Source organism: Pseudophryne corroboree, chromosome 7 (assembly GCF_028390025.1).
Source record: "Pseudophryne corroboree isolate aPseCor3 chromosome 7, aPseCor3.hap2, whole genome shotgun sequence".
Lineage (NCBI taxonomy): Eukaryota > Metazoa > Chordata > Amphibia > Anura > Myobatrachidae > Pseudophryne > Pseudophryne corroboree.
In genome coordinates, this window is record NC_086450.1 from 65,852,817 (window position 1) to 65,880,531 (window position 27,715).

At 46.7% G+C, this 27,715-nt stretch overlaps 1 protein-coding gene and 1 pseudogene across 1 annotated transcript in view; both read right to left on the reverse strand.

Moving 5' to 3' along the window:
• TRAF3IP1 (TRAF3 interacting protein 1) overlaps positions 1-27,715 on the reverse strand; it is a 106,259-nt gene that overhangs the window by 9,635 nt on the left and 68,909 nt on the right. Inside the window, exons 10-13 of the mRNA XM_063933255.1 lie at positions 19,074-19,157; positions 16,725-16,851; positions 16,608-16,644; positions 4,732-4,799 (exon numbers count right to left, since the gene is read on the reverse strand). Coding sequence (XP_063789325.1) covers positions 4,732-4,799; positions 16,608-16,644; positions 16,725-16,851; positions 19,074-19,157 — 316 coding nt within the window. The remainder of the gene's footprint in view (positions 1-4,731; positions 4,800-16,607; positions 16,645-16,724; positions 16,852-19,073; positions 19,158-27,715) is intronic.
• Positions 13,641-13,758, reverse strand: LOC134946015 (5S ribosomal RNA; annotated as a pseudogene).

A 27,715-nucleotide genomic window follows, 5' to 3' on the forward strand; every position in this document is an offset into this window, starting at 1 on the left:
CTTTTATCCTCCCCTCTTCTTTTATCCTCCCTCCAACTTCTTCCTATCGGGCATTCCCCTCACACATCTATCCTTGCTTCAATCCATCTTAAATGGACCGCTCTAGCCGCTCCACATCTACCACAACACCTCACAAAGCCCAACACCAACAAACAAATAAGCTAGCGCTCTGTTGATCCTTTATTATACATGGTACCATCCGCAATACAAATGCCCTATATCGATACATAACAAAGAGACAGATGTTACACATGTTTGGCCTTATTATAGCAAGCATTGCAGACATTGAGGACCCCTGAGGTGGGCTGCAAATGTAAATGTTTTTGAACAAAGGGGGTAATTCTGAGTTGATCGCAGCAGGAACTTTGTTAGCAATTGGGCAAAACCATGTGCACTGCAGGGGAGGCAGATATAACATTTGCAGAGAGAGTTAGATTTGGGTGTGGTGAGTTCAATCTGCAATCTAAATTGCAGTGTAAAAATAAAGCAGCCAGTATTTACCCTGCACAGAAACAAAATAACCCACCCAAATCTAACTCTCTCTGCAAATGTTATATCTGCCCCCCCCCTGCAGTGCACATGGTTTTGCCCAACTGCTAAAAAATATCCTGCTGCGATCAACTTGGAATTACCCCCAAAATACTAATCCAATTCAATTGCTAGCCCTCATCTACAAGACATCAACGGGTGTAGTACGGGTGACCGGCGGTCTCCTGACCGCCGACACCTCCATACATCTAATAGCTCATCTCTTAGATCTATCCCCACATGCTCTGTGCCCCTGCTACATGACTCCTCCAGTTCCACTACTCACTTATAGCATTCCCTACCACATACAATCAGACTGACTTCAAATCTTTAAACACTCTCTAAAAACCAATCTATTAGAGCTTACACTACTCTCTTCCTGTGCTTAGTACTAATGTTCCCTCACAGCTGTCCCAAGTCCATTCTGGACCACACGTACTTCTCCTGTTACAGCATTGCCCTCAACCAGATAGAATGCTTGCTGTCTTCCTCATTTTGCCCATCTTGTCTTACTTTCCCCACTGCCCAGCACTGAGGAACCCTGATGTACCACTGATAGTAATCATTATTCAGCTTGCACTCAATATCGCGTCTATGGTTTGAGATGGATGCTACTCTAGATGTTCCCTGCGAGTTTGTACAGCAATTTGGGTAAGCTTGAACCAATATGGTCGACACTCAGGTTGACATGAGAAAGTTGACAGGGTCAAACTGTCGACATGCAGTATATAAACAGTGATAATGTCGACAATCATCATGTCTACCCAAATTATTTGTCGACAATTTGCCCCTGGTGGTCTAGTGGCTTCTTACCTTCTTCCAGCGGCGCTCCAGTATCTTCTTCCGGGTCACATCGATCATGTCAGGATCAGTTCCAGTGGATCAGCGATCCGGTGAGTATTCCCCCCCCCTAGTGCCTAACCCCTCCAGCCCAAGCCTAACCCTACTCTCCCCACACAGAATAGCCCTAATCGTCTGCCCCTTAGTGCATATGGGCTCCCTTGAAGAGTCACTGCTCATTCCACTAGAGCCGTCAGTACATCCTGTGACTTTTGGAATCAGGTTTCCTCAGAACAGTTGTGTAAGGCAGTGACGTGGTCCCCCGTGCACAATTTCACCGAAGTGCTACAAAATACAGGTGGTGGCATCAGTGTAAGTGGGGCTACACTGGCTTCTGCTTCGCATCAGTATTGTTCCCACCCCGCTGGTTCTATGAGCTGTGTCATGAACCCGACTTAAATCTCCTATGTTGTAGTCACCAACCCTGTGACTTATCTCAGCCTTCTGTCCTACAGGCCAGGATATCCTGCAGTAATCCCAGAGTTCACTCAGCCTTGCTTCAGAATTCCATATTGACTTTTGTTTCATTCTCTGCCTCCAGTATCTGCTATGCATTCAGTGTAAGATAGTGTAGCTGCTGCAGCACTTTAGCACCTGTGCTGGCTCTCTCAGACCAGCTGGTAACTATTTGTGTACCTGAGGTTTATACAAGCTTCTGTGTGCAGTACTGTGATGTTCTCTGTCATTGCTGCGCCCCACGATTTCCAGCTGATCTCCACGTCACCAACTGCAGGCCTCAGTCTGGTCAGCTGACTCCATTGCCCTATCGCTGAGCAGAAAGGGGTATAAGAGTATCTTTACTGGAACTAGCAAATTGCTTGAACAACATCGCTGAAACTAGCTGCATTTTCTGGCTCCAGTTCCCTGCGTTAAAGCTCTTGTTCCTTGCTGTATGGTCCTGAGTTTGTGGAACTACAGATACCAGCCCGCTTCAACAATACTTTGTTTCCTCTGTGCCTTTACTCTTCCAGTCTGCAGATACCCTACAGGTGTTGCCACTCTGGTGATTGCTAAAGGTTACCCGATTCCAGATAGCAAACCTGCAAACCACTGCTAAGCACCACTCCCTGTGTGTATGCATTATCTACACAGATATCACAGCTTCCAGCTCTGCTCAATACTGCTGTTACCATCCGCAAATTGTGGACTGTATTCAGTATCTCTCACTCAGCGACTCAAGAGTATAGCACAATATCTCCTGGAACTATCCCTTGTATACTCTAGGCTAAGTTTACCAGCTCTAGCCCGATCCACCGGGTGCATCCGGCGTAAGTATTTTAAAATCCTGTTCCAAGTTCCCCAGTTTCAGCCGGCCCAGCAGTACTCCAGGTTCAGACTGGTCAGTCCGTTTCGGTGACAGCTGGTTCAGTGATACTCTAGTTTCAGTCAAGTGTTCTTCAGCCAGTTATCAAGTATCCAGTCTTCAGTGTTCTTCAGCCACAGTTATCAAGTACCCAGTCTTTAGTGTTCTTCAGCCACAGTTATCAAGTATTCAGTCTTTAGTGTTCTTAAGCCACAGTTATCAAGTACCCAGTCTTCAGTGTTCTTCAGCCACAGTTACCAAGTACCCAGTCTTCAGTGTTCTTCAGCCACAGTTATCACGTATCCAGTCTTCACCCAGTTCTCGAGTATCCAATCTTCAGAATTCTGCAGCCACAGCTATCAAGTATCCAGTTCCTGCCCAACAGTCAGTCGCCTCACACTTCAGACAAGTATTCCAATCCTACACTTGTTCCATCGCTTCATCTGAAGATCCTCCGGGAACATCAAACCCAGTTTTGTGACAAGCTGCTCTGGTGCATCTCACTGTTCCTGGTTACTTTTTTTTTTCTTCTTTTACTGCCACTGTCATTATACTTTATCTTCATCACCTAAGTATTTGGAACTTAATGAATTGCTCGTATCACTCCTGGAGGGTAAGGGCTCCAGGAGCTGAAGTCATCCTTTCTTTACTTAGCCCTGCCTCACGATTAGTTGTACAATAATTCCCACTGTCACGGTGACCCTAATGAATTGAAAGAGAATAGAAAAAAAAAAGTTTCACGGTAATGCTGATTCTAGGATTTGAATACTGAGTAATCTTAATGCTGGCAGCAGGGCCGGTTCTAGACCTTGCGGCGCCCAGGGCGAAAGTTTCCTGTGGCGCCCCCCCACCCATGGTAAAACAGAGTTGGTGTGCGCCGAAGGCGCGGGGGCAAAAATAGGGGTGTGGCTTCTTCATAGGGAAGGGGCGTGGCCACAGTTATCCCCCCCATAGCTGTGCCCCCTGTAGTAGTGCCCCCAGTTGATTTGCTCCCAGTAGCTGTTCCCCCTGTAGTAGTGCCCCAGTAGTTGTGCCCCCTGTAGATTTGTCCCCAGTAGCTGTGCCCCATGTAGTAATGCCCCCAGTTGATTTGCCCCCAGTAGCTGTTTCCCCTGTAGTAATGCCCCCAGTGGCAGTGCCCTCTGTAGTAGCGCCCCCACGTAGTTGTGCCGCTTGCAAACAAGAAAACCAAACAAAAAAACAATACTTACCAGCCCCGCTCCTGCTTCTGGACCGCTGTCGCTGCTGTCTCTGGCCGCTGTCGACTCCTCTCTATGGGAGAGACGTCATGACGTCTCTCCCATAGCAGCGCCGCACTGACACTAGGGGTCAATTATGACCTCTAGCGTCAGTCAGCGATGCCTGCTGCGGCGGGCGCCCACACAGCCTGCTGCAGCCGGGGAGAGGGGGTCAGGAGTAGCGGCTCTTACCACGGCGGCGGCGCCCTCTGTGTAACGGCAGCAGTCACAGTGATCGCAGCAACCCACTTTATCCACCATCAATATCACACCTTCCACTTTGTGAGTCAGCTTTCCATTCATTGTCTATAGATTGTACTGTCATACACAGGTCTAGCTGCAGTCACAGCTTATTATTGCACAGGTCGGCTCAACAAGCTGGGCCTTTATCAATGATTAATGAGAATAATACAATGAGACAGGAGCATTATAGTCACATAACTATCCAGGCATTACTACACAAGACTCCTGGACACCACAGTCCACTAACCAAAATCTTATTATAACTATCATTTCTCCTCCACAGCTGACGTTCTGGAGATCTCTCAGGGTCCATATCCAGCAATGAGCTGAGCACATTATGTTGCCAGAGAAACAACTATTTCTATTGCCACAACTCTCTAGACTACAGTTCTAATGATTTCAAACTAAAAACTGAGCACAGGTGTATGGCTTCAGAAGTAAAACAAACAATGTAATCTGTGTTTATGTGACAAACCCAATATATGAACTACTAGTTCAGGAGAAGCAGATTCATGTGTAAATTATAAAGGGTCTGCCTCATTTGCAGGCATTACCGCGTCCTGCAATGGCAGCTCTTACCTTACTGACTGCATCAGGTTTTGTCTCATAGTCTTTCTTGGTCTCTAGGATTTTCTTAACCAGACTGCCTGTAAAATAAGAAATCCAAACTTGAAACACCATTATAAAAAGCAGGTGTGTCCCCACCTCGAGCACCTGTAGGAGAGGATGTCATACTGATGGCCCCTTTCTTCATATTTGGTGCTATACACCATACTTGCCTACTCTCCCGGAAGCTGCAGGAGGCTCCCGTTTTTTGGGGTAGCCCCCCCGCACACCCGGAAGAGTATACAAGTCTCCCGGCACTCTGCTTGCATCCTAGTGATGCGGGCAGGATGGAGAGATACTCTCCTGAGTTTGCGGGTCCATGGAGTGGGGAATGGGTTCAAATTATGAAAATTTCATCATTTTAGCCCCGCCCCCTTCCCGCTGACCCGCGAATCGCAGCGTTTTCTGGATGTGGAGGCGGGGCTTGATGATGTCACAGCCCGGCCCTGCTCCCTGAAGTCTCCTGCAGCATCTCCTCTCCAGGCTTCTCCCGGAGAGGAGACATTAAAAGTAGTTAAGTATGTTAAACACTTTTTGGCAAGACATTAAGGGGTATATGCAATTGCGGTCGAATTCCCAAAAATGGCGAAAAACGGGACATTTTCGCCCCCCAAAAAAAATCGACAATGCAATACAGTACTTTTCGTCAAAAAAACGGACTTTCCAAATTCGACTTTTTGAAATTCGACATTTGACAAATTCGACATTTCTGCAATGGTACAAATGCGGCATTTCGACAAAAGTATATTCAATTGAAGATTGTAAATTCGACAACAGTGCTTTTAGACAGTAAATTCGTCATTTTCAATCCGCCACACTTTGCTGGCGGAATCTAATAAAAATTTTTAAAAACATGTTTTTTTTTGTGTTTTTTTTTATTGGTAATAGCATATCTATTTATATTAGAAGGGATTAGGTACTTGGTTTGTCTATTTAGGAGGCACAAGTATTATTTATATATTAAAAAAAAAAAAATTATATATATATATATTATATTTTTTTATGGAATGGGGTAAAAATCAGAAAAAAAAAATGCGTGGGGTCCCCCCTCCTAAGCATAACCAGCCTCGGGCTCTTTGAGCCGGTTCTGGTTGGCAAAATACGGGGGAAAAAATGACAGGGGATCCCCCGTATTTTAACAACCAGCACCGGGCTCTGCGCCTGGTGCAAAAAATACGGGGGACAAAAAGAGTAGGGGTCCCCCGTATTTTTTGTACCAGCACCGGGCTCCACTAGCTGGACAGATAATGCCACAGCCGGGGGTCACTTTTATACAGCGCCCTGCGGCCATGGCATTAAATACCCAACTAGTCACCCCTGGCCGGGGTACCCTGGAAGAGTGGGGACCCCTTCAATCAAGGGGTACCCCCCCCAGCCACCCAAGGGCCAGGGGTGAAGCCCGAGGCTGTCCCCCCCATCCAAGGGCTGCGGATGGGGGGCTGATAGCCTTGTTGAAAATGTAAGAATATTGTTTTTTGCAGAAGAACTACAAGTCCCAGCAAGCCTCCCACGCAAGCCGGTACTTGGAGAACCACAAGTACCAGCATGCGGGGAGAAAACGGGCCCGCTGGTACCTGTAGTTCTACTGCAAAAAAAATACCCAAATAAAAACAGGACACAGACACCGTGAAAGTATAACTTTATTACATACATGCCGACACACATACTTACCTATGTTGACACGCCGACTCTGGCCACGTCTCCAATGTCGACGTCCGGGGAACCTGAAAATAAGATTATACTCACCTGATCCAGTGTCCAGTTCTTTTATTGTAATCCACGTACTTGGCAAAACAAAAAAACGCATTTACCCGAACCAGACGGACTGAAAGGGGTCCCATGTTTACACATGGGACCCCTTTCCCCGAATGCAGAGACCCCCCGTGACTCCTGTCACAGAAGGTCCCTTCAGCCAATCAGGAAGCGCCACTTCGTGGCACTCTCCTGATTGGCTTTGCGCGTCTGAGCTGGCAGACAGCGCATCGCACAGCTCCCTCCATTAGTTTCAATGGTGGGAACTTTGCGGTCAGCGGTGGGGTTACCCGCGGTCAGCCGCTGACCGCGGGTGACCTCACCGCTGACTGCAAAGTTCCCACCATTGATGATAATGGAGGGGGCTGTGCGATGCGCGTCTGACAGCTCCGACGCGCATACAGCCAATCAGGAGAGTGCCACGACGTGGCGCTTCCTGATTGGCTGAAGGGACCTTCTGTGACAGGAGTCACGGGGGGTCTCTGCATTCGGGGAAAGGGGTCCCATGTGTAAACATGGGACCCCTTTCAGTCCGTCTGGTTCGGGTAAATGCGTTTTTTTGTTTTGCCAAGTACGTGGATTATAATAAAAGAACTGGACACTGGATCAGGTGAGTATAATTTTATTTTCAGGTTCCCCGGACGTCGACATTGGAGACGTGGCCAGAGTCGGCGTGTCAACATAGGTAAGTATGTGTGTCGGCATGTATGTAATAAAGTTATACTTTCACGGTGTCTGTGTCCTGTTTTTATTTGGGTATTTTTTTTGCAGTAGAACTACAGGTACCAGCGGGCCCGTTTTCTCCCCGCATGCTGGTACTTGTGGTTCTCCAAGTACCGGCTTGCGGGGGAGGCTTGCTGGGACTTGTAGTTCTTCTGCAAAAAACAATATTCTTACATTTTCAACAAGGCTATCAGCCCCCCATCCGCAGCCCTTGGATGGGGGGGGGGGGGGACAGCCTCGGCTTCACCCCTGGCCCTTGGGTGGCTGGGGGGGGGACCCCTTGATTGAAGGGGTCCCCACTCCTCCAGGGTACCCCGGCCAGGGGTGACTAGTTGGGTATTTAATGCCACGGCTGCAGGGCGCTGTATAAAAGTGACCCCCGGCTGTGGCATGATCTGTCCAGCTAGTGGAGCCCGGTGCTGGTACAAAAAATACGGGGGACCCCTACTCTTTTTGTCCCCCGTATTTTTTGCAACAGGACCAGGCGCAGAGCCCGGTGCTGGTTGTTAAAATACGGGGGATCCCCTGTCATTTTTTCCCCTGTATTTTGGCAACCAGGACCGGCTCAAAGAGCCCGAGGCTGGTTATGCTTAGGAGGGGGGACCCCACGCAAAAATGTTTTGGGTTTTTTGCCGTTTTTTAAACATTTTTAAAAATCTAATCAAAATCCGTCAAATCGTCCGTTTTTCGACAGCGGGACTGTCAAATTAGTTTTTTATTGAATATGTCGAATTCCGGCACCCACCTGCCAGAATTCGACGGTCGAATTGTGTCGAATTTAAAAACGGGCGAAAAAGTGCCGCAATTCGCCCGGAATTGCATATACCATTAAGAATCCAGGGGCAGATTTAACAAGTGATATTTCTGCAGCAGGGTACATAGGGTTTCCACAGGGAAACATCGGGGGTGTAGAGGTGGATGAGGCATCCAGGCACCAACAGTCAAAGCTTTAGCTGTCCCATGGTACATAGCTTCCCTCCTATATAACCCCGCCTCCAGGCACTGGTAGCTCAGTTTTTCAGTTGGTGCCTGCAGTATAGCAGGAGCACTACACAGTGGGCTGCTCATACAGCCATGAAAGCTTATTTTTCTTCAACTTTACTGGATTTTTCAAAAATATTACTCGTTATGAATGATAAATGTTGTTGCAGCCAATCAGCTGCTGTCAGGTGTTTGAAAGATGACAGGAACTGATTGACTGGAGCACCATTTATCATTCACAACGATTTATCACTTATTGTTAAATCTGCCTCTTAGCTCAAGCAATCTTAAACGTGGATATCCTATTTTCACTTAAATACTTCCTAGCTCCCACAGATGTCCCCAGCGCTACATGTCATCAACACAAACTGATTCGCCATATCCATTGTGCAACTACTTGTGGGGCTGCAGCCAGGTGGAGACATCCTTGCCCCTCTACTATTCATGTTCTTAAATCTAAACTTTGTTATAGGTGTCCTCTGCAAATGGAATGGATACCAAGCATCCCTAATAATTCCTCCAAATCTTTTGTGAAAATTTGGGAACAGTAGGTTCAGTCTTCGATGGCATCTAAATTCCTTTCAATTGACTAGGGACCAATTTCTTTCCAGAAGAGATGCCTTGGCTGCAGTTTAGACACTTTAGGACCTGGTTGCCCCCATACCCACCCCGCCTCCCTTCTTGGTGAGCTGCCACACCGCTGCTTCCTTCCCCTTTCTCAAACTTGAAATTAGAATGAAGGACATCAAATTTGCATTACATTTATTACGTTGTGATTTTAATGTCTATGACTACCACCACACTGGTTTCATTTCTTGTGAATTTCGGAATCTTGAAAAAAAAAAAAAAAAAAGAAGAGAAGAGAATTTTGGTACTTACCGATAAATCCATTTCTCTGAATCCACTTGGGGAGACTGGAGATCTCAGACAGCTGGGGTGTGAAGGATGCAGACCGGACGTAGCACAATGTAATGAAAAAAAATGTATGCAGCCGACTCCTCCCCCTTCACGCCCCCAATCCCTCCAGTTTGAAAAATTGACGGAGAGAAGAGGCAACATGAAAAATCAAAGCCATACGGGAAGGAACAAACCGTACCAACACGTCAAACAGCAACCAAGAACTATGAACATAATAATCAACCTGTTTGAACTACAGTTTACAAGAATACGCAGACTGACAGAGAAATGGATTTATCGGTAAGTACCAAAATCCTCTTTTCTCTTTCATCCACTAGGGGACACTGGAGATTTTTGACAGCTGGGGACGTCCCAGAGATACTCCCATGGGCGGGAGTGCTGTCCGAAGCCTGCAAAACCATAACGTCCAAAACTTACATCTCTAGATGCAAACGTATCAAACTTGTAGAACAGAGTGAACGTGAGCGCTGATGACCACGTTGTAGCTCTGCAAAGCTGGGTAGTGGAGGCTCCTCTAGCCGCAGCCCATGAAGCTCCCACTGATCTGGTGGTATGAGCACCTACCCGAAAAGGAACTCTTACCACTAGAGATATATGCCTGTTTTACGGTTAGTCGTATCCATCTGGCCAAGGTTTGTTTTTAAGCCGGCCAACCCTTCTTGGGCCCATCATACAGTACAAATCAAAGCGTCAGACTTCCTAATAGAAGCCGTAGTCTGTACGTACACCCGTAAGGCTCTGACCACATCCAAGGACAAATCACCCTCTACCAATCCTTGGAAGGAGGGAACCACAATCTGTTTATGTGGAACCCGGAAGCCACCATAGGTAAAAACTCCGCTTTTGTACAGAGCTCCGCTCTGTCTTCATGAAAAACTTTTATATGACAGGGCACCTAACTCTGAGACCCTCCTTGCTGATGCTAAAGCTAGGAGCAGGGCTGCTTTCCAACACATGTATTTCAAATCTGCCTTTTCCAAATGCTCGAAAACTGCAGATTTAAAAAAATTCTAGCACTAAATTTAGATCCCACGGGGCCGTGGGAGGACTAAAAGGTGGTTGTTTTCTTAACACACCTTGTAAAAATGTCTGGACTTCCTGAAGGACGCCAGACGTTGCAGGAAAAAGATTGAGAGGGCCGAGACCTGTACCTTCAAAGATCCCAATCTCAAACCTCCATCTAAACCCCTTTGGAGAAACCTCAACAGTCTAGTAAGGCGGAACCCTTAAGCTGGCACCAGTCCATGTACTTCTTCCAGATTCTATAGTAATGTGCTGCAGTGACTGGTTTCCTTGCAGCTAACATGGTAGGAATAGCCGATTTCAGGATACCGCTGTCTCTTAGTATCCTGATCTCAAGAACCACGTCATCAAACAACGTAGACGGTTCAGATCTGGGCGAAGGAATGGACCTTGTGACAACAGGTACTCCCTCTGCGGCAGTTTCCAAGGATCTTCCGCCGAGTCCCCTCAGGTCCGAGTACCAGCTTCTGCGAGGCAAGTCTGGTGCTATTAAAATCACCAACGCTCTTTCACGTTTCACTTTTTTCAACACTCCTGGTAAAAGGGGAAATGGTGGGAAGATATACACCAGTTCGTATGTCCAGGGAATCGCCAGTGCGTCCACCGTATTTGCTGCTGGATCCCTCGTCCTGGCACATACCTTGGCAGCTGATGGTTGTTCCGAGAGGCCATTAGGTCTATCTGCGGTGGACCCCATCGTTGTACCACTGCCTCGAATACCTGTGGGTGTAGACACCATTACCCTGGATGCATATCCGGACGAATGAGGTAGTCTGCTTCCCAATTGTCCACTCCTGGAATGAAGACTGCTGTCAGGATTATGTTGCGCTTTTCTGTCCAAGACAAAATATTTGTGGCCTCTTTTAAAGCTATGCAGCTTCTTGCTCCTCCCTGACGGTTTATGTATGCTGTTGCCGTTATGTTGTCCGACTGCACTCTTACATGCTGAGCCCATACTAGGTCTTCCGCCAGAAGAAGTGCACTGTAAATGGGTCTTGGCTCCGGTACATTTATTGGGAGACTGCTCTCCTGCGGTGACCATCTTTCCTGAAACTGATGGCTGTCCAGTACTGCTCCCCATCCTCTGAGACTGGCATCTGTGGTCAAAATCTTCCAGTCCCAGATTCCAAACCTCTTTCCCGTCGCTAGGTTCCCATGGACCAACCACCAAATTAACGAGGTCCGGCCTGGGGCGACAAGCGAATCCTTCTGTGAAGAAGTAAATGCATGCCTGCCCCCTGAGCAATCAGACTCAGCTGAAAAGGTCTGGAATGTAGCCTGCCGTATTGGATCGCTTCGAAGGATGCTACCATCTTACCTAGAAGCCATACACAAATATGCAGAGAGACCGTCTGGTTCTGTAGAACCTGACATACCATTTCCTTGATGTCTCGAATCTTGTCTTCTGGGAGAAACACCTTCAGTTGTATCGTATCTAAAATGAGACCCAGGAATTTAATCCTCTGCATCGGTTGCAGATTGGATTTTTTTAAATCTACGATCCAGTCATGTCGAAAAAGAAAATGATGAGTGATCGGAGCATCCCGGATCAACTGGTCCTGAGAGGGGGCCTTGATAAGAAAGTAGTCCAGATACAGTATTATCGTTACCCCTAACAATCTTAATTTCGCTACCATGACTGCCATGATCTTTGTGAAGACTCTCGGGGCTGATGATATGCCGAACGGTAGAGCTCTGAACTGGTAATGAGTCTTGCCCACTGCAAACCATAAATAGGCTTGGTGCGGGGTCCAAATTGGGACATGGAGATATGCATCTTTTATGTCCATCAACACCATGAACTCCCTTTGCGCCAGTCCCGCAATCACCGACTGTATTGATTCCATCTTGAATCTCTAAATCGCCAGGCATTGATTTAACACCTTTAAATTGAGGATTGGCCTGACAGACCCGTCCTTTTTGGCACTATTAAAAGATTTGAATAAAATCCCGTTTCTCTGAAAATTCGAGACAGGCATAATGACTTCCGTAACTTTTGAATAGTGCTTTGAGGGCACTGAGGAAGGCTTGTCGTAAAGAACTGACTGTGAGGTCGGTTCAGAAATTCTATTTTGTAACCATGGGTAATAATATTGTTGATCCAGACTTCCGGTGAGGTTTCAGCCCAGGTGTCCTGAAACCCTTTCAACCATGCGCCCACCATAGCAGACCCAAGGTGAGCTGGGAGACAGTCATCCCACAGTCTTGTCAGCAGGTTTAGGGTCCTGTTTTCGGGATGTGGATTGGGAACGGCCTCTGCCTCTGTTTCCACGAGCTTGACCGCCAAAACCTCTATCTCTAGCTCGAAAGGATTGAGTCCTAAATTAATTAAACACAGGACCAGAATAATTTCTTCTGACCGGTGGCATAGTTCTAGGATATGTGGTAGGCAGAAAAGTAGATTTTCCCGTTGTTGCTTGTAAAATCCACTTGTCTAATTCTGGACCAAATAAAGCCTCCCCTACAAAAGGGATCGCCTCCACTGCCTTCTTGGAATCAGAATCCACTTGCCATTCTCTAAACCACAGACTCCTTCTGGCCGATATCGCCGAAGTAGAGATGTGTGACGCCATCCTGCTAGCATCCTTTGTAGCTTGGCAAATGTATGTGGCGGACTCCCGGATATGCTCCACTAGTCTAACTATTTCTTCCTGGTTGTTATCTTCCGCAACGGCCTGAACAATTTGACCAGCCCAAGCTACAATAGCTTTATTAACCCAAGCACTGATAATCAAAAGTCTTTGTGATGCTCCGGCAGCCACAAAGATAGATTTTAGTGCCGTATTCAACTTAACATCTGATACATCCTTTAGTGTAGTCATGTTAGATATAGGTAAGATTGTCTTCTTTGACAGTCTAGCCAGGGAGACATCCACAATCGGCGGGACCTCCCACTTAGACATGACACCCTTGGGTAGTGGGTAATCAGTCGTGAACTTTTTGGGAATTTGGAAGCGTCTATCTGGCAGCTTCCATGCCTCAACAACTATAATGAGTGTGGATCCGCACCAGTCACATGAATGTGTGTAAATGTTTGAATCACATGATATAATGACCAATATATGGGCAGTTTACAAAAAGATTCTGAACTGCTTATTGATTGGTGGTGCTCCCAGGAAATTTGTAGATAAACTACATTGAAAAATAGGAGAAAAGACAAAAAACCCTTGTTTGGGAGCACTCTTGATTATTAAATATATGTTATGTAAATGGAAATCTCCAAATTAAAACTTAACCTTTAATTAATTCTTGAGTAAAAGATATGAAAATCAAATAATGCTAATATTAAAAGGATCTTGTTGACCTTTTTAGCAAATATAGTGCAAGATCGTTATGTAGGTGAAAATATATGCCTCGGATAAGCTTCACCAGTTATAGTGAGGGACAAAGAATTGTAGTTAATCAAAGGGATGTGGATGGTGTCTAGCTGTAGATGAAAATGGAAGGAAACAGGAGTGAGTTGAATAGTAGTCTCCTTGGAAAATGGCCCAATGCACCTGGTATTCTCAGGAGGTTCCCCTTCCTAGTACTTACCAGGCCATACCTGCTTAGCTTCCGAAATCGGACAAGATCGGGCGTATTCAGGATAGTATGGCCCTGGGTCATTGTTAAAGGAGGAGAGGTGGCCACTTTCTGTACTCAACATAAATCAGAACTTTGATAGTTCGAAATTGTATTTCCAGATGAGAGAGTGTGTGTGGGAACACTTCTGCTGTCTGTTGTGACGGTGAGATGTTCACTGGCTGCAAGCATCATGCTCTCGTGACCAAGCCTTGTTAGGAAGGGGAACCTCCTGAGAAAACTCCTGTTTCCTTCCATTTTCATCTACAGCTAGACACCATCCACATCCCTTTGATTAACTACAATTCTTTGTCCCTCACTATAACTGGTGAAGCTTATCCGAGGCATATATTTTCACCTACATAACGATCTTGCACCATATTTGCTAAAAAGGTCAACAAGATCCTTTTAATATTAGCATTATTTGATTGTAAATTTTCATATCTTTTACTCAAGAATTAATTAAAGGTTAAGTTTTAATTTGGAGATTTCCATTTACATAACATATATTTAATAATCAAGAGTGCTCCCAAACAAGGGTTTTTTGTCTTTTCTCCTATTTTTCAAGGTAGTTTCCATGCCTCTCCCATTTGATTCTGGAGAGTCTGAGGAATCAGAAAAACTGCTGTATGCGGTTTCTGAGACTCAAATAGATCAAAGACCTCGGGTTACTTGACCTCCACTTCTTTGAAGTTAAGGACCTGTTTGACAGCTTCAAAAAGGGATTCTAACCCCTTGACCTCAGCATCCTCCTCATCATCTATGAGACCCTCCTCCTCTTCCGACTCTTCTAGCAGGAGAGGGAGGAGTCTCTTTACCGATTTACGCACATTTTTCTCTACCTGTGTGGGCGGAGTTACTCTAATTAGGAATTCCTCCATAGTCTTGGAAAAACCTGCAGCCCATTCTAAATGTTGCTCCGCCATTTCTTTAGAAATATCTGCCAGGGCATGTTCCCATGACCCGGACGGACCACTGCTCCCAGGTTGAGCGTCCATTACCAAACACGTGTCGCACACCCTGGAGCTGCCAACATTAGTGCTCTTTTTTTTCACATTTTTAACATACATGGTTTTGGCTGGTGCTTTAGACATGTTAAAACACACACACACACACACACACACACACACACACACACACACACACACACACACAAATCAGCAGTACTTTCACCATATTAGAATAGGAGGAGAAAGACCGTAGGGATATACGGTAGGTAGCAATGATAAATCGGGAGTCACACATCTGTTCTTAACCAGCCCGACGTCTACAACCCCCACACCACCAACTGTTGAAACTGCTTGATTTGTGAGAAAATTCTGTTGCTCCTCTTCCTCAGGACCTGTCATCAGAGTCCCTTCTGAAGAAAAACAAACTCTTAAGTACTGTATATCAGAAAGTTCTTTAGTAATAGAGCATATAAAATATTCTCTCAGAACCAGCGCCATTATTATTATAGATAAGCCTCTGTTCTGTTTTGGCTGCAATTTTCCTTGTGGCCCCTGACAGATCTATATGACCTCCCCCTTAGAGAGGACTGCTCTCTTTAAAAGCGCGCCTGGCAGAGAAAAAAAAAATGGCTGCCACTGAAATATTTGATTCACATCGCGGCCTCAACATTTACAGTGCGGTTATAACCTCAGCGCCACTTGCCTATTAGCCCCTAACAATCAGCTTACCCGCCGAAAAAGGTCCCCTTAGATTACCTCAGCGGCTGCCATCCGCCTGCTATGAGCGCGTCTCTGCTAGTCCACCGAGAGAAGGTCCTCTTAGATTACCTCAGCGGTTCCTATTCGCTAGTTATCAGCCGGCCAGCAGTGCGTCCATACACCAGCGCGTCTGTGTCCGCGGTTTCCCCCGCTGGACGTGACCGCCACTGTGGAGCTCCACTCCTCCTGACTAATTAACGCTGGCCGTGGGGAGGATAACATGTGTGGTAGTGCTATTACTCACTGCTCTTTACTTCAGATCCTCTGTGTGAGATGCTGATCTCTTCCAACGGGATCTTTGTCTCACTGAAACTGTTAGTACAGTTTTTGGGAGCCTTCACCCTCCTTCCAGCTAGGTTGGATCGGCCCACAGAAATAATATTACAGAAAAAAAATCTTCTTATGGAGCAAGAGCTCCTTTCCTGTGCTGCTACCTCCAGCACAATTTTTCAAACTGGAGCGATTGGGGAGTGTGAAGGGGGGAGGAGCCAGCTGTGCATACATTTTTTTAATTACATTGTGCTACCTCCGGTCTGCATCCTGCACACCCCAGCTGTCTAAGATCTCCAGTGTCCCCTAGTGGATGAAAGAGAAATTTTTATTATTAAAAAAAAAAAAAAGTAAAAAAAAAATACATGTCCCTACACTTTGACAAGCAGGGCATGCCATCATTATGTCGGCAGTGACACGCTCAGCAATGTCATTGTCAGCAGCACTATACCGGCACCACAGGGATAAAATGCTACTTTAGCAGCATGGTTCAAGTGATAAACTGCTAGCACTGTTAAAATGCTTCAAGTAACACTGTCAGCACTGTGGTGATGGCATAGTGCTGCCGGCAGAGATATTGTCGGCAGTGTGACTGTCGATACATCGTATGTATCCCAAGTTCTCATCCATAACAGCTACCAAGTGGTGAAAAACCACAGGAACTAAGCAAATAAAAAGGATACGGGCACAGACTCACCATATCATGACACAGCTATTGTAGGACTTGAATACTGAACTAGTTCAACATTTCTATTTTATTAAATCGTTTAATAGCTATGCAGCGTCTAATGAACTCTGATGTGAAATGGAATGGGGGAGTCCATAAGCACCCTTTAAGAAAGCCTTCTGTACAGTCTGCATGGTTTGTGATCCCTGTAACATAGGAATATGAATCCATCACTCAGCTCTTACCGTGCTTCTCATCCCCAGCGAGATCCAGCTCTGGCTCCTGCAACAGATTTATTCTGTCAGTCACACAACTTATCTCATCTATCAGAGCACATAGGTCCCCTTTCCCTTCTCACTTACCAGCTGCATGTCGGGCATCTCAGACAGCTGAGGAGGAGCTTCCTCCACCACAAACTCACTGTCGTCATCACCGTCATCTTTTTGCTTGTCCACAATCACGTTGGATATACCCTTTCCACTGCTGACCCTAAATTAAGATGGATACATGAATATAATGTCATTATTAAAGTGCCAGCTCCCAATAGCCACCCATCTATACCCCAAGTGTCTACAACCTCCAGTGTCCCCTATTGGATAAAAGAGAAATATGGTATTATGTTAACGCTTGATATGGCCACTTATTAGTACTAAATAGGACCCCCCTTGCCCTAGATAAGCCTGATTACTATGGATGGATTACACAAGGTGCAGGGAACATTCCTTAGAGACTCTGGTCCATGTGGACGTGATAGCACCATGCAGTTCTGTTGGTTGCACAATCATGCCGTGAGTTTCCCATTCCACCATATTCCAAAAGCACTATATTGGATGGCGATCAGGTGGCTGTAGAGGCCTTTGGTAGTAAACTGAACTCATGGTCATGTACCAGGATGCGATGACAGGTGTTGTGTGACATGGTGCATTATCCTGCTGGAAGTAGCCATTAGAAGATAGCTAGACTGTGGCCACAAAGGGGTGTACATGGACAACAACAAAACTCTGTGCACTTAAGCAAAGCTCATTTGCTACTAAGGAGCCTAATGGGCGTCAAGAAATCATCATGCACCACCACTAGCCGGTACTGCTGGTACAGGGCAAGAGTGATCCATTAATCAATGTTTTTATGTCAAAATTTCATTTACTTCTATTGTGTAGTTCTTGTGTGCCTGTTCTTAGCAGACGGGAGGGGACCCTGGTGCAGTCTTCTGCTGCCATTTTCATAGAGGCGCTTCTGCATACTACTATTGCATACCTCCCAACATGACCCTCTCCAGGAGGGACACAATGCTCTGCTCCTGGACTTCCCTCTTAATTTATGATTGCCATCACCTGTATTGAACAGGTTAATGGATAAGAAAGGTGTTTCAGCACAGGTGATGGCAATCATAAATGAAGAGGGAAGTCCAGGAGCAGAGCATTCTGTCCCTCCTGGAGAGGGTCATGTTGGGAGGTATGCTATTGTACACCTTCTGGTCAGCTTGAACCAGGCTGGTCATTGTCTCTGACCTCTCATTAATAAGACGTTATCGCACACATAACTGCGGCCCACTGAATGTTTTTTGCTCTCCATATAAAGCTACATTATCCTCAAGGCACACTAACAGTGCAGGTTGTAGTGCTATCCAGGCTTCAGCACAGATGGTTAAATCAAAATAACCAAGGTACTAATTAAGACACCTGTGCTCAAGCATGAATATCACTGAAACCCGGACTGTTACTGTGCGTTGAGGACAGCGGTTGGGAATCCCTGCTCTAAAGACTGATGTGTGTAAAAATCCCAGATAGCAGCAGTTTCTGAGATTCTCAGCCCACTCTGTCTGGCACCAGCAATCATTACATGGTGAAGGATCAAAAGGCTTCCCCAATCTGGAGATTGGTCTGAACAACAACTGACCATGGGGGTTATTCAAAGTTGATCGTCGCTGTGCTAAATTTAGCACAGCTACGATCTTCATCCCTGACATGCGGGGGGACGCCCAGCACAGGGCTAGCCCGCCCCACATGTCAATCCGGCCCCCCCTCGGAGAAGTGCAAAGGCATCGCGTAGCGTTAAAACGCAGCAAGCGAACGGGTCAGAATGACCCCCAATATACGAAGGCTTTTATGCAGTTAGTTGCTGCCACATGATTCGGGGGTGCCGGATTGACATGCGGGGCGGGCTAGCCCTGTGCTGGGCGTCCCCCCGCATGTCAGGGAAGAAGATCGTTTTCGGGCTAAGCATGACATGTAAGCCCAAGCTTACTCCAATAGTATGAATAGAACTCTGTAGAACCTTCTGGAAATTTTTAGAAATGAATAGAACTCTGTAGAACCTTCTAGAAGACTGTGGAAATGAATAGAACTCCGTGTTGGTTTAGGAGAAATAAATACCCGGAACGTTTGTTTGTTTCTTTGTACGAGATAAACTCAGGAACTACTGAACACATTTTGAAAACCGATATGTTCCTTAGACTGGCCGTTAACATATAGGCTATGTATCTTCATGCTAATTCTGTTAGTGGTTGGGTAGTAAACTTAAACTTGAAGATGGGCACAAAGAAAATAGTCTTATTGCGTTAAGATTACCACGCGGGCGAAGCCGCGGGCAAAAAGCTAGTTTACAATAAAGTGCATGTGTAAATAATTAAGTGGCCCATTGAATGTGTATAGTGCGTGTCTGTGTGTGTGCGTTTGTGTGTGTGTAAAAATGGTGATTAAGGAATTTCCCACCTTTCAGGGGCAACAACTTCGACACTGCCCTGACGTTTAACTCTTGGTGGTGCAGGCCGTGCACTTCCGGGCCGAGGGATCCTCCTGCGACAGATGAAGTAATTTACATAGGATGGCACAGACATTTCATACAGCACAGGCATAGTGACATTTCTTACACAATGCAGTGTATGAATCAATGTATTATTACCTCACACAGTTAAAACAAGCTCAAATTTGTCGCAGTAACAAAAAATAGGATTTTACCTACCGGTAAATCCTTTTCTCGTAGTTCGTAGAGAATACTGGGGTTCCATTTAGTACCATGGGGTATAGACAGGTCCAGTAGGAGCTATGGGCACTTTAAGAATTTGATAGTGTGGGCTGGCTCCTCCCTCTATACCCCTCCTACCAGACTCAGTCTAGGAAACTGTGCCCGAGGAAACAAACATACTTTGAGAGAAGGATAGATAAGGAAAGTGGTGAGATTCCGAACCAGCACCCACAAGCCAGAGGAAAGCTGTAAACAGGAACAGCAACAGCTGAACCAACAATACTTAACCAAGTAACAGTGCCGGAAGAACGAAGCACCGGGCGGGCGCCCAGTATCCTCTATGGACTACGAGAAAAGGATTTACCAGTAGGTAATAAAAATCCTATTTACTCTTACGTCCTAGAGGATACGGGGGTTCCATTTAGTATCATGGCGATGTACCAAAGCTCCCAAACTGGGTGGGAGAGTGCGGAGGTTCCTGCAGAACTGATTGACCAAACTTAAGGTCCACAGAGGCCAAAGAATCGAACTTGTAGAATTTAGCAAACGTGTTTGAACCAGACCAAGCAGCTGCTCGGCAGAGCAGTAAAGCCAAGACACCCCGGGCAGCCGCCCAGGAAGAACCCACCAACCTAGTAGAGTGGGTCTGAACAGATTTTGGAACCGGCAAACCTGCCGTGGAATAAGAATGCTGGATAGTGAGCCTGATCCAGCGTGCAATGGACTTGAAGCAGGACACCCAATTTTATTGGGATCATAAAGAACAAACAGCGAGTCCGATTTTCTGTGACGAGCTGATCGCTTTACATACACCTTCAAAGCCCTCACAACATCCAATGACTTTGAAGTAGCAGAAGTGTCGGTGACACCCGGAAACACAATAGGTTGGTTGATGTGAAACGCAGACACCACTTTAGGAAGAAATTGCTGACGAGTTCTGAGTTCAGCTCTGTCCTCATGGAAAATTAAATAGGGGCTTTTGTGAGACAAAGACCCCAGCTCCGACACACATCTTGCTGAAGCCAAGGCCAACAGTGTGACGGTTTTCCATGTAAGATATTTTACGTCCACCCCCTGTAACGGTTTAAAAACCAGTCCATTTGGAGGAACTGCAGCACCAAATTGACATCCCAAGGTGCCGTGGGTGGCACAAAGGGAGGTTGGATGTGCAGAACACCTTTCAAGAACGTCTGGACCTCAGGGAGAGAAGCAAATTGTTACTGAAAGAAAATGGATAAGGCTGAAATCTGGACTTTTATGGAGCCCAGACGTAGGACTCCATCCATACCTGACTGCAGAAAAAGCAGGAAACATCCTAGATGAAATTCCACCGCAGAATAAATTTCTGCTCTCATACCAAGAGACGTATTTCTTCCAAATACGGTGGTAATATTTAGACGTTACTACCTTCCTGGTTTGGATCATAGTTGGGGATCCCTCTTCTGGCTAGAATCAGTCGTTCAACTTCCATGCCGTCAAACGTAGCCGCGGTAAGTCCTGATAGACAAACGGGCCCTGTTGCAGAAGATCCTCGCAAAGAAGTAAAGGCCACAGATTTTTGAGGAGCATCTCCAGAAGGTCCGCGTACCAGGCTCTTCTTGGCCAGTCCAGAGCAATGAGTATTGCTTGAACCTTTTCCCTTTTTAGAATTCTTGGGATCATAGGAAGTGGAGGAAACATGTACACCATCTGATAGACCCATGGAGTCGTCAGAGCATCTACCACCACTGTCTCTGGGTCTCTCGACCTGGAACAATACTGCTTGAGCTTCTTGTTGAAACGAGAGGCCATCATGTCGATTTGTGGACATCCCATCGACGTGTCAAGCACCTGAACACTTCCGGGTGAAGGCTCAACACCCTCGAGTGCAGGTCATGTCTGCTGAGGAAGTCTGCTTCCCAGTTGTTCACATTGTCCAACTGGACCCGAACCAGCCCGATCTCGAAGAAGATATGAGGCCCACAGAAGGGCGTTGTATATGGCACTGAGTCACAGAACGTTGATTTGAAGGATGACTTCCTGACTTGACCATCTTCCTTGAAACTGCACCCCCTGGGTGACTGCTCCCCAACCTCTGTCCGTGGTTAACAGAATCCAGTTCTGAATTCCGAACATCTGACCCTTGACAAGGTGAGAAGTCTGTAGCCACCACAGAAAGGAGATCCTGGCTTTTGGTGATAGACGGATCCTCTGGTGCATGTGAAGATGCGATCCGGACCATTTGTCCAATAGATCGAGCTGGAAAAGTCTTGCATGAAACCCTCCGTATTGATGCGCCTCGTAAGAGGCCACCATTTCCCCCCAGAAGGTGAATGCATAGATGCACCAATATCTGGGTTGGCTTCAGGACATCCCAAACCATCGACTGGATTACCAATGCCTTTTCCAACAGAAGGAACACCTTCTGTGACTCCATGTCCAGTATCATTCCCAGGAATGAAAGCCTCCATGTTGGCTCTAGGTGAGATTCCGGAAGGTTCAGAATTCACCCGTGATTCAGAAGATCTTCCAGGTACGGAAATAAATTCACTCCCTGTTTGCGGAGCATGAAACATCATCTCTGCCATCACTTTGGTGAAAAACCCTCGGTGCCGTGGAGAGACCAAATGGCAGGGCCTGGAACTGGTAGTGACAGTCCTGTAGTGCAAACCGTAGATAAGCCTGATGATGCGGCCAGATCCCTTCCTCCAGACCTGAGATCACCACTAACAGAGGCTCCATCTTGAACTTGAACACTTTTAAGAACGGGTTCAAAAACTTGAGGCTCAGAATCGGCTGTACCAAACTGTCCAGTTTAGGTACTACAAACAAGTTGGGGTGTGTTATGGTATGCCGGCGGTCGGGCTCCCGGTGACCAGCATACCGGCGCCGGGAACCCGACCACCGGCTTACCGACAGTGTGGCGAGCGCAAATGAGCCCCTTGCGGGCACGGTGGCGCACCACGCTATTTTATTCTCCCTCCAGGGGGGTCATGGACCCCCGCGAGGGAGAATAAGTGTCGGTATGCCGGCTGTCGGGATTCTGGCACCGGGATCCCGACAGCCGACATACTGAAGACCACCCAACAAGTTGGAATAGTACCCCTTGTTTTGCAGATGAGGTGGAAATGGAACAATGACGTGAGTCTGTACTAGTTTTTGGATGGCATGCTGTAAAGATATACTTGAAAAAAATAACTGCTTTAACAGCGCCTCTAAATTAAACAATAATAATAGGATTCTAATACCTACCGGTAAATCCTTTTCTCATACGTACGTACAGGATGCTGGGGTCACATTCAGAACCATGGGGTATAGACGGGATCCGCAGGAGACATGGGCACTTTAAGACTTTCAAAGGGTGTGAACTGGCTCTTCCCTCTATGCTCCTCCTCCAGACTCCAGTTATAGGAACTGTGCCCAGGGAGACAGACATTTAGAGGAAAGGATTTATTGTTAAACCACGGTGAGCATCTTACCAGCTCACACCTCAGGCATGCCGCAGAACGAGGCATTCAACAGAATACAAGCCAACGGCATGAACGATTGCAGCAACATGCTGACAAGAACCGTAACACAACATGTGTGTAGACACAAGTAATAACTGCAGATACAGTACGCACTGGGATGGGCGTCCAGCATCCTCTACGGACTAAGAGAAAAGGATTTACCACTAGGTATTAGAATCCTATTTTCTCATACGTCCTAGAGGATGCTGGGGTCACATTCAGAACCATGGGGGTTATACCAAAGCTCTAAAACGGGCGGGAGGGTGCGAATGACTCTGCAGTACCGAATGACCAAACTTGAGGTCATCATCGGCCAAGGTACCAAACTTGTAAAACTTAGCAAAAGTGTTTGCTAAGTAGCTGCTCGGCAAAGTTGCAATGCCGAAACCCTTCCGGCACCCGCCCAGGACGAGCTCACCTTTCTAGTAGAATAGGCCCTCACTGATTTCGGTAACGGCAATCCACCCGTGGAATGAGCATGCTGAATCGTACCACAGATCCAGCGTGCAATAGTCTGCTTGGAAGTAGGGCACCCCATCTTGTTGGGAGCAAACCGGTCAAACAGAGCCTCTGTTTTCCTAATCTGAGCCGGTCTGGCGACATAAATCTTCAAAGCTCTGACCATCTCGAAACTTTGACTCAACGAAAGCATCAGTAGCCACAAGCACCACAATAGGTTGGTTCATGTGGACAGATGATTCAATTCTGCTCTATCTTCATGGAAGATCAAATAAGGGCTCTTGTGAGACAAGGCCGCTAACTCAGACACCCGCCTTGCAGAAGCCAAGGCCAACAGGATGACCACTTTTCAAGTGGGGAACTTCAACTCCACCTTCTGTAAAGGTGCAAACCAATGTGATGGAAGGAACTGCAACACCACATTAAAGATCCCACAGTGCCACAGGAGGCACAAATGGAGGTTGGATGTGCAACATGCCTTTCCCAAAAGTCTGAACTTCTGGAAGGGAGGCCAATTGTTTCTGAAAGAAAACGATAAGGCTGAAATCTGTACCATAATTGAGTCCAATTTTAGGCCCGCATCCACACCTGCTTGTAGAAAATGGAGAAAACATCCTAGCTGAAACTCTTCCATAGGAGCCTTCTTGGATTCACACCAAGAACATATTTTCTCCAACTACGGTGGTAATGTTTAGATGTTACCCTTTTTCTCGTTTGAATAAGTGTGGTAATGACTTCACTGGAAATACCCTCACGGCTAGGATTTTGAGCTCAACAGCCAAGCCGTCAAACGTAGCCACCGTAAGCCTTGATACACGCACGGCCCCTGCCGTAGTAGGTCCTCGCGCAGAGGAAGAGGGCAGGGATCTCCTATGAGTATTTCCAGAAGATATGGATATAAAGCTCTCCTTGGCCATTCAGGGACCATGAGGATTGCCCGAATCTTTGTTATACTTATGATTTTTAGAACTTTTGGAATGAGAGGAAATGGAGAGAATCCATACACCGACTGAAACACCCACGGTGTCACCAGTGCATCCACTGCTATAGCTTGAGGGTCTCTCGACCTGGAACAATATCTCTGAAGCTTCTTGTTGAGACGAGATGCCATCATTGAGAAAACTCCCCAACAACTTGTCACCTCAGCGAAGACCTCTTGGTGGAGGCCCCACTCTCCTGGATGGAGATCGTTTCTGCTGAAGAAGTCCCTGGAATGAAGATTGCTGACAGAGCGTTTGTATGTCTTTCCGCCCCGCGGAGGACCTTTGTGGCTTCTGCCATTACCGCTCTGCTTTTTGTTCCGCCTTGGTGGTTTATGTACGCTACTGCTGTTACATCGTCCGACTGGATCAATACGGGCAGATCGCGAAGAATATGTTCTTCTTGCAGAAGGCTGCTGTAAATGGCCCTTAACTCCAAAACGTTTATGTGGAGACAAGTTTCTTGACTTGACCATCTTCCTTGGAAGATTTTCCTCCGTGTGACTGCACCCCAGCCTCGGAGGCTTGCCTCCGTGGCTACCAAGATCCAGTCCTGGATCCCGAATCTGCGCCCCTCTAGGAGGTGAGAGCTGTGTAGCCACCACAAAAGTGAGATTCTGGTCTCAGAAGACCGGATAATCCTTCGGCCAACTGAATGGCCTCGTAGGCCGCACCATCTTTCCCAGCAGCCGAATGCATTGATAGATTGACACTTTTGCTATTTTCAGAACATGTTTGACCAGGCTCTGAAGTTCCAGAGCCTTTTTCCCTGGAAGAAAAACTCTGTAGTTCTGTGTACAGTATCCTTCCCAAAAAATGACAGCCGCGTTGTTGGAATTAACTCTGCTTTTGGCAAGTTTAGGAGCCAACCATGTTGTTGAAGAACTGTCAGGTATAGTGCAATGTTTTGCACCAAATGGTCCCTGGATCTCGCCTTTATCAGGAGATCGTCCAAGTACGTGATAATCGTGACTCCATGCTTTTGAAGGAGAACCATCATTTCCGCCATTATGTCAGTGAAAATCCTCGGAGCCGTGGATAGACCAAACGGCAACTTCTGAAACTGGTAATGACAATTCTGAATTGCAAACCTCAGTGACGCCGAGGAAAATGGAAATCTGTAAGTAGGCATCCTTTATGTCTACCGAAATAATGAAAACTCTTTCCACCAGACTGGAAATCACTGTCCTGAGAGATACCATCTTGAATTTGAGTTTCTTTTGGTAGAAATCGAGGGATTTCCGTTTAGGATTGGCCTCTGTCCGGTCTCAGGACCACGAAAAAAGGCTCGATTGAACGGCTTCACCCTGTTGTGATGGGGGAACCAGGACAAAGACATGATTCAGATACAATTTTTTGTATTGCGTCGCATCCTACCTCCCTGTTCTTCGGAGAACTGGTAAGGCCGATTTGAAAAATCGTTGAGGGGAAATGTCTCGAAAAGTGCCAGTTTCCGAATGAATCCAGCACTGACTGAAGAGTTTTTTTTTTGTTTTGTTTTTTACACACACCCCCACCGATGCGGCCTCCCGCAAGAGAGCCCCAGCGGCATGCGGTGGATTCGGCGGGCGCAGAGGATGATTTCTGCACCTGTGATCTGGAAGAGACTGCGGACCTCTTTCCTCTTCTAAACCTGCAAAGAAAAGGGAATCTAACGTCTTGTGCATCTATTGGGTCGATAATGACGCATCCGATAATGATGCGTCTCCATTCGTTGTGATTGACCATAGGGCCAGAAGGTTGACATACCTGCGGCCGTTGCCGAGATCAAATCAACTAGGCCATCACCAAACAAGGCTTCCCCTTCATAGGGGAGAGGCTCCATTTCTTCTTGGAGTCAGCATCAGCATTCCACTGGTGAATGCACAACGACCGTCTAGCCGAGACCGCTATAGAAATGGCCTGTGAATCCAAAATTCCAATTTCCCCTGCAGTCTCACTCAAGCATGCTGCAGCGTCCTTGATATGACCCAACGTAAGGAGTATCTCATCTCCCTCCAGGGTATCTATATCGGACGACAAGGTATCCTATCATTTTCGAATACTACTACTCACCCATCATGCGCCTGCCATGGCAAGTCTAAGTAAGGTACCCGTGGTTACATAGCTAGGATATAGCGTAGCCTCCTGTATACGATCCACTGGATTTGTGACATGGTCCCAGGGAGTGACTCACACTTTAGTCTGTCCGCGGCGGGAACGAATAACCATCAGAAGCCGCCAGGATTCTTTCTCAAACAGAGCGCTCAGTACATGAAATTAGCTATCCATATATATCTATACATACATATAAACATATATTAATCCACATACATATATAGACCGTACGTCAAGAACAGCAGGGTTCTCCGTGACGTTAATACGTCCTTAATTGTACTGTACAATATTGGATCTAATCCGGAAACAATCTGGTTGACACAGGAATCAGTATCCGTGTCGGTATCAGGGAGTAGCAACTGGGCAAAATAACATTTTATGTTATTCATGTACTGAATATGTTAATCATGTACTGAATGCTCTTTTCCAATTTTGGATCTAAACTGGAATCACTATAGTCGACACAGGAATCCGTGTCCGTGTCGGAATCAGTATGTAACATTTCTAATCTCTTACTGATATGCTCCATATTTGCATTCAAGACATTCACCCAGTCAGGAGTCGGCGGTGCCGACACGGTCACCCCCTCATACGTCTGTGTCCCTAATATAGCTTCCTCCTGGGAAGAGCACTCAGCCTCAGACATGTCGACACACGTGTATCAAACACCAACAGACACACCGGCTTATATGAGACAGACCCACAGTAAAGTCTATCAGAGAGACACAGAGGGAGTTTGCCAGCCCACAACCCAGCACATAATCACCGGTTCTGAAACACTAAAGATTGCCCCAGACCTGCGGCGCTTTTATATTAAATATATATTGCACCTATATTTCTGTGCCCCCCCCCTAATCCCCCCCCCCCCGTTTTGCACCCAGATATTTACTCAGAAGTGTGAGGAAGGACCAGCGTCTCTGCAGCCTGTGTAGAGGAAAATGGCGCTGAGCTGTGAGGACGAAGCTCCGCCCCCTTAATGGCGCGCTTCAGTCCCGCTTTTTTTAAATATATATTTATACTGGCGGGGGTTAGGACAGTGCCTAGGCACTTATGTCCCCTCTTGCCAGTTTATTTTGAGGTTTTTCTGCTGCCCAGGGTGCCCCCCCCCCCTGCACCCTGTAGTGCTGCTGTGTGTGTGGGAGCATGGCGCGCAGCGAGCGATTGCTGTGCGGTACCTTCTTGATCTTCTACTCACCTGTCTTCTGACTTCTGGCTCTGTAAGGGAGGTGATGGCCGGCTCTGGGAACGAGCATCTAGGCGTACCTAGTAATCAAACCCTCAGGAGCTACAGGTGTCCTGTAGCCAAAAGCAGAGCCTTTGAACTCACTGGAAGTAGGTCATACTTCTCTCCCCTTAGTCCCACGA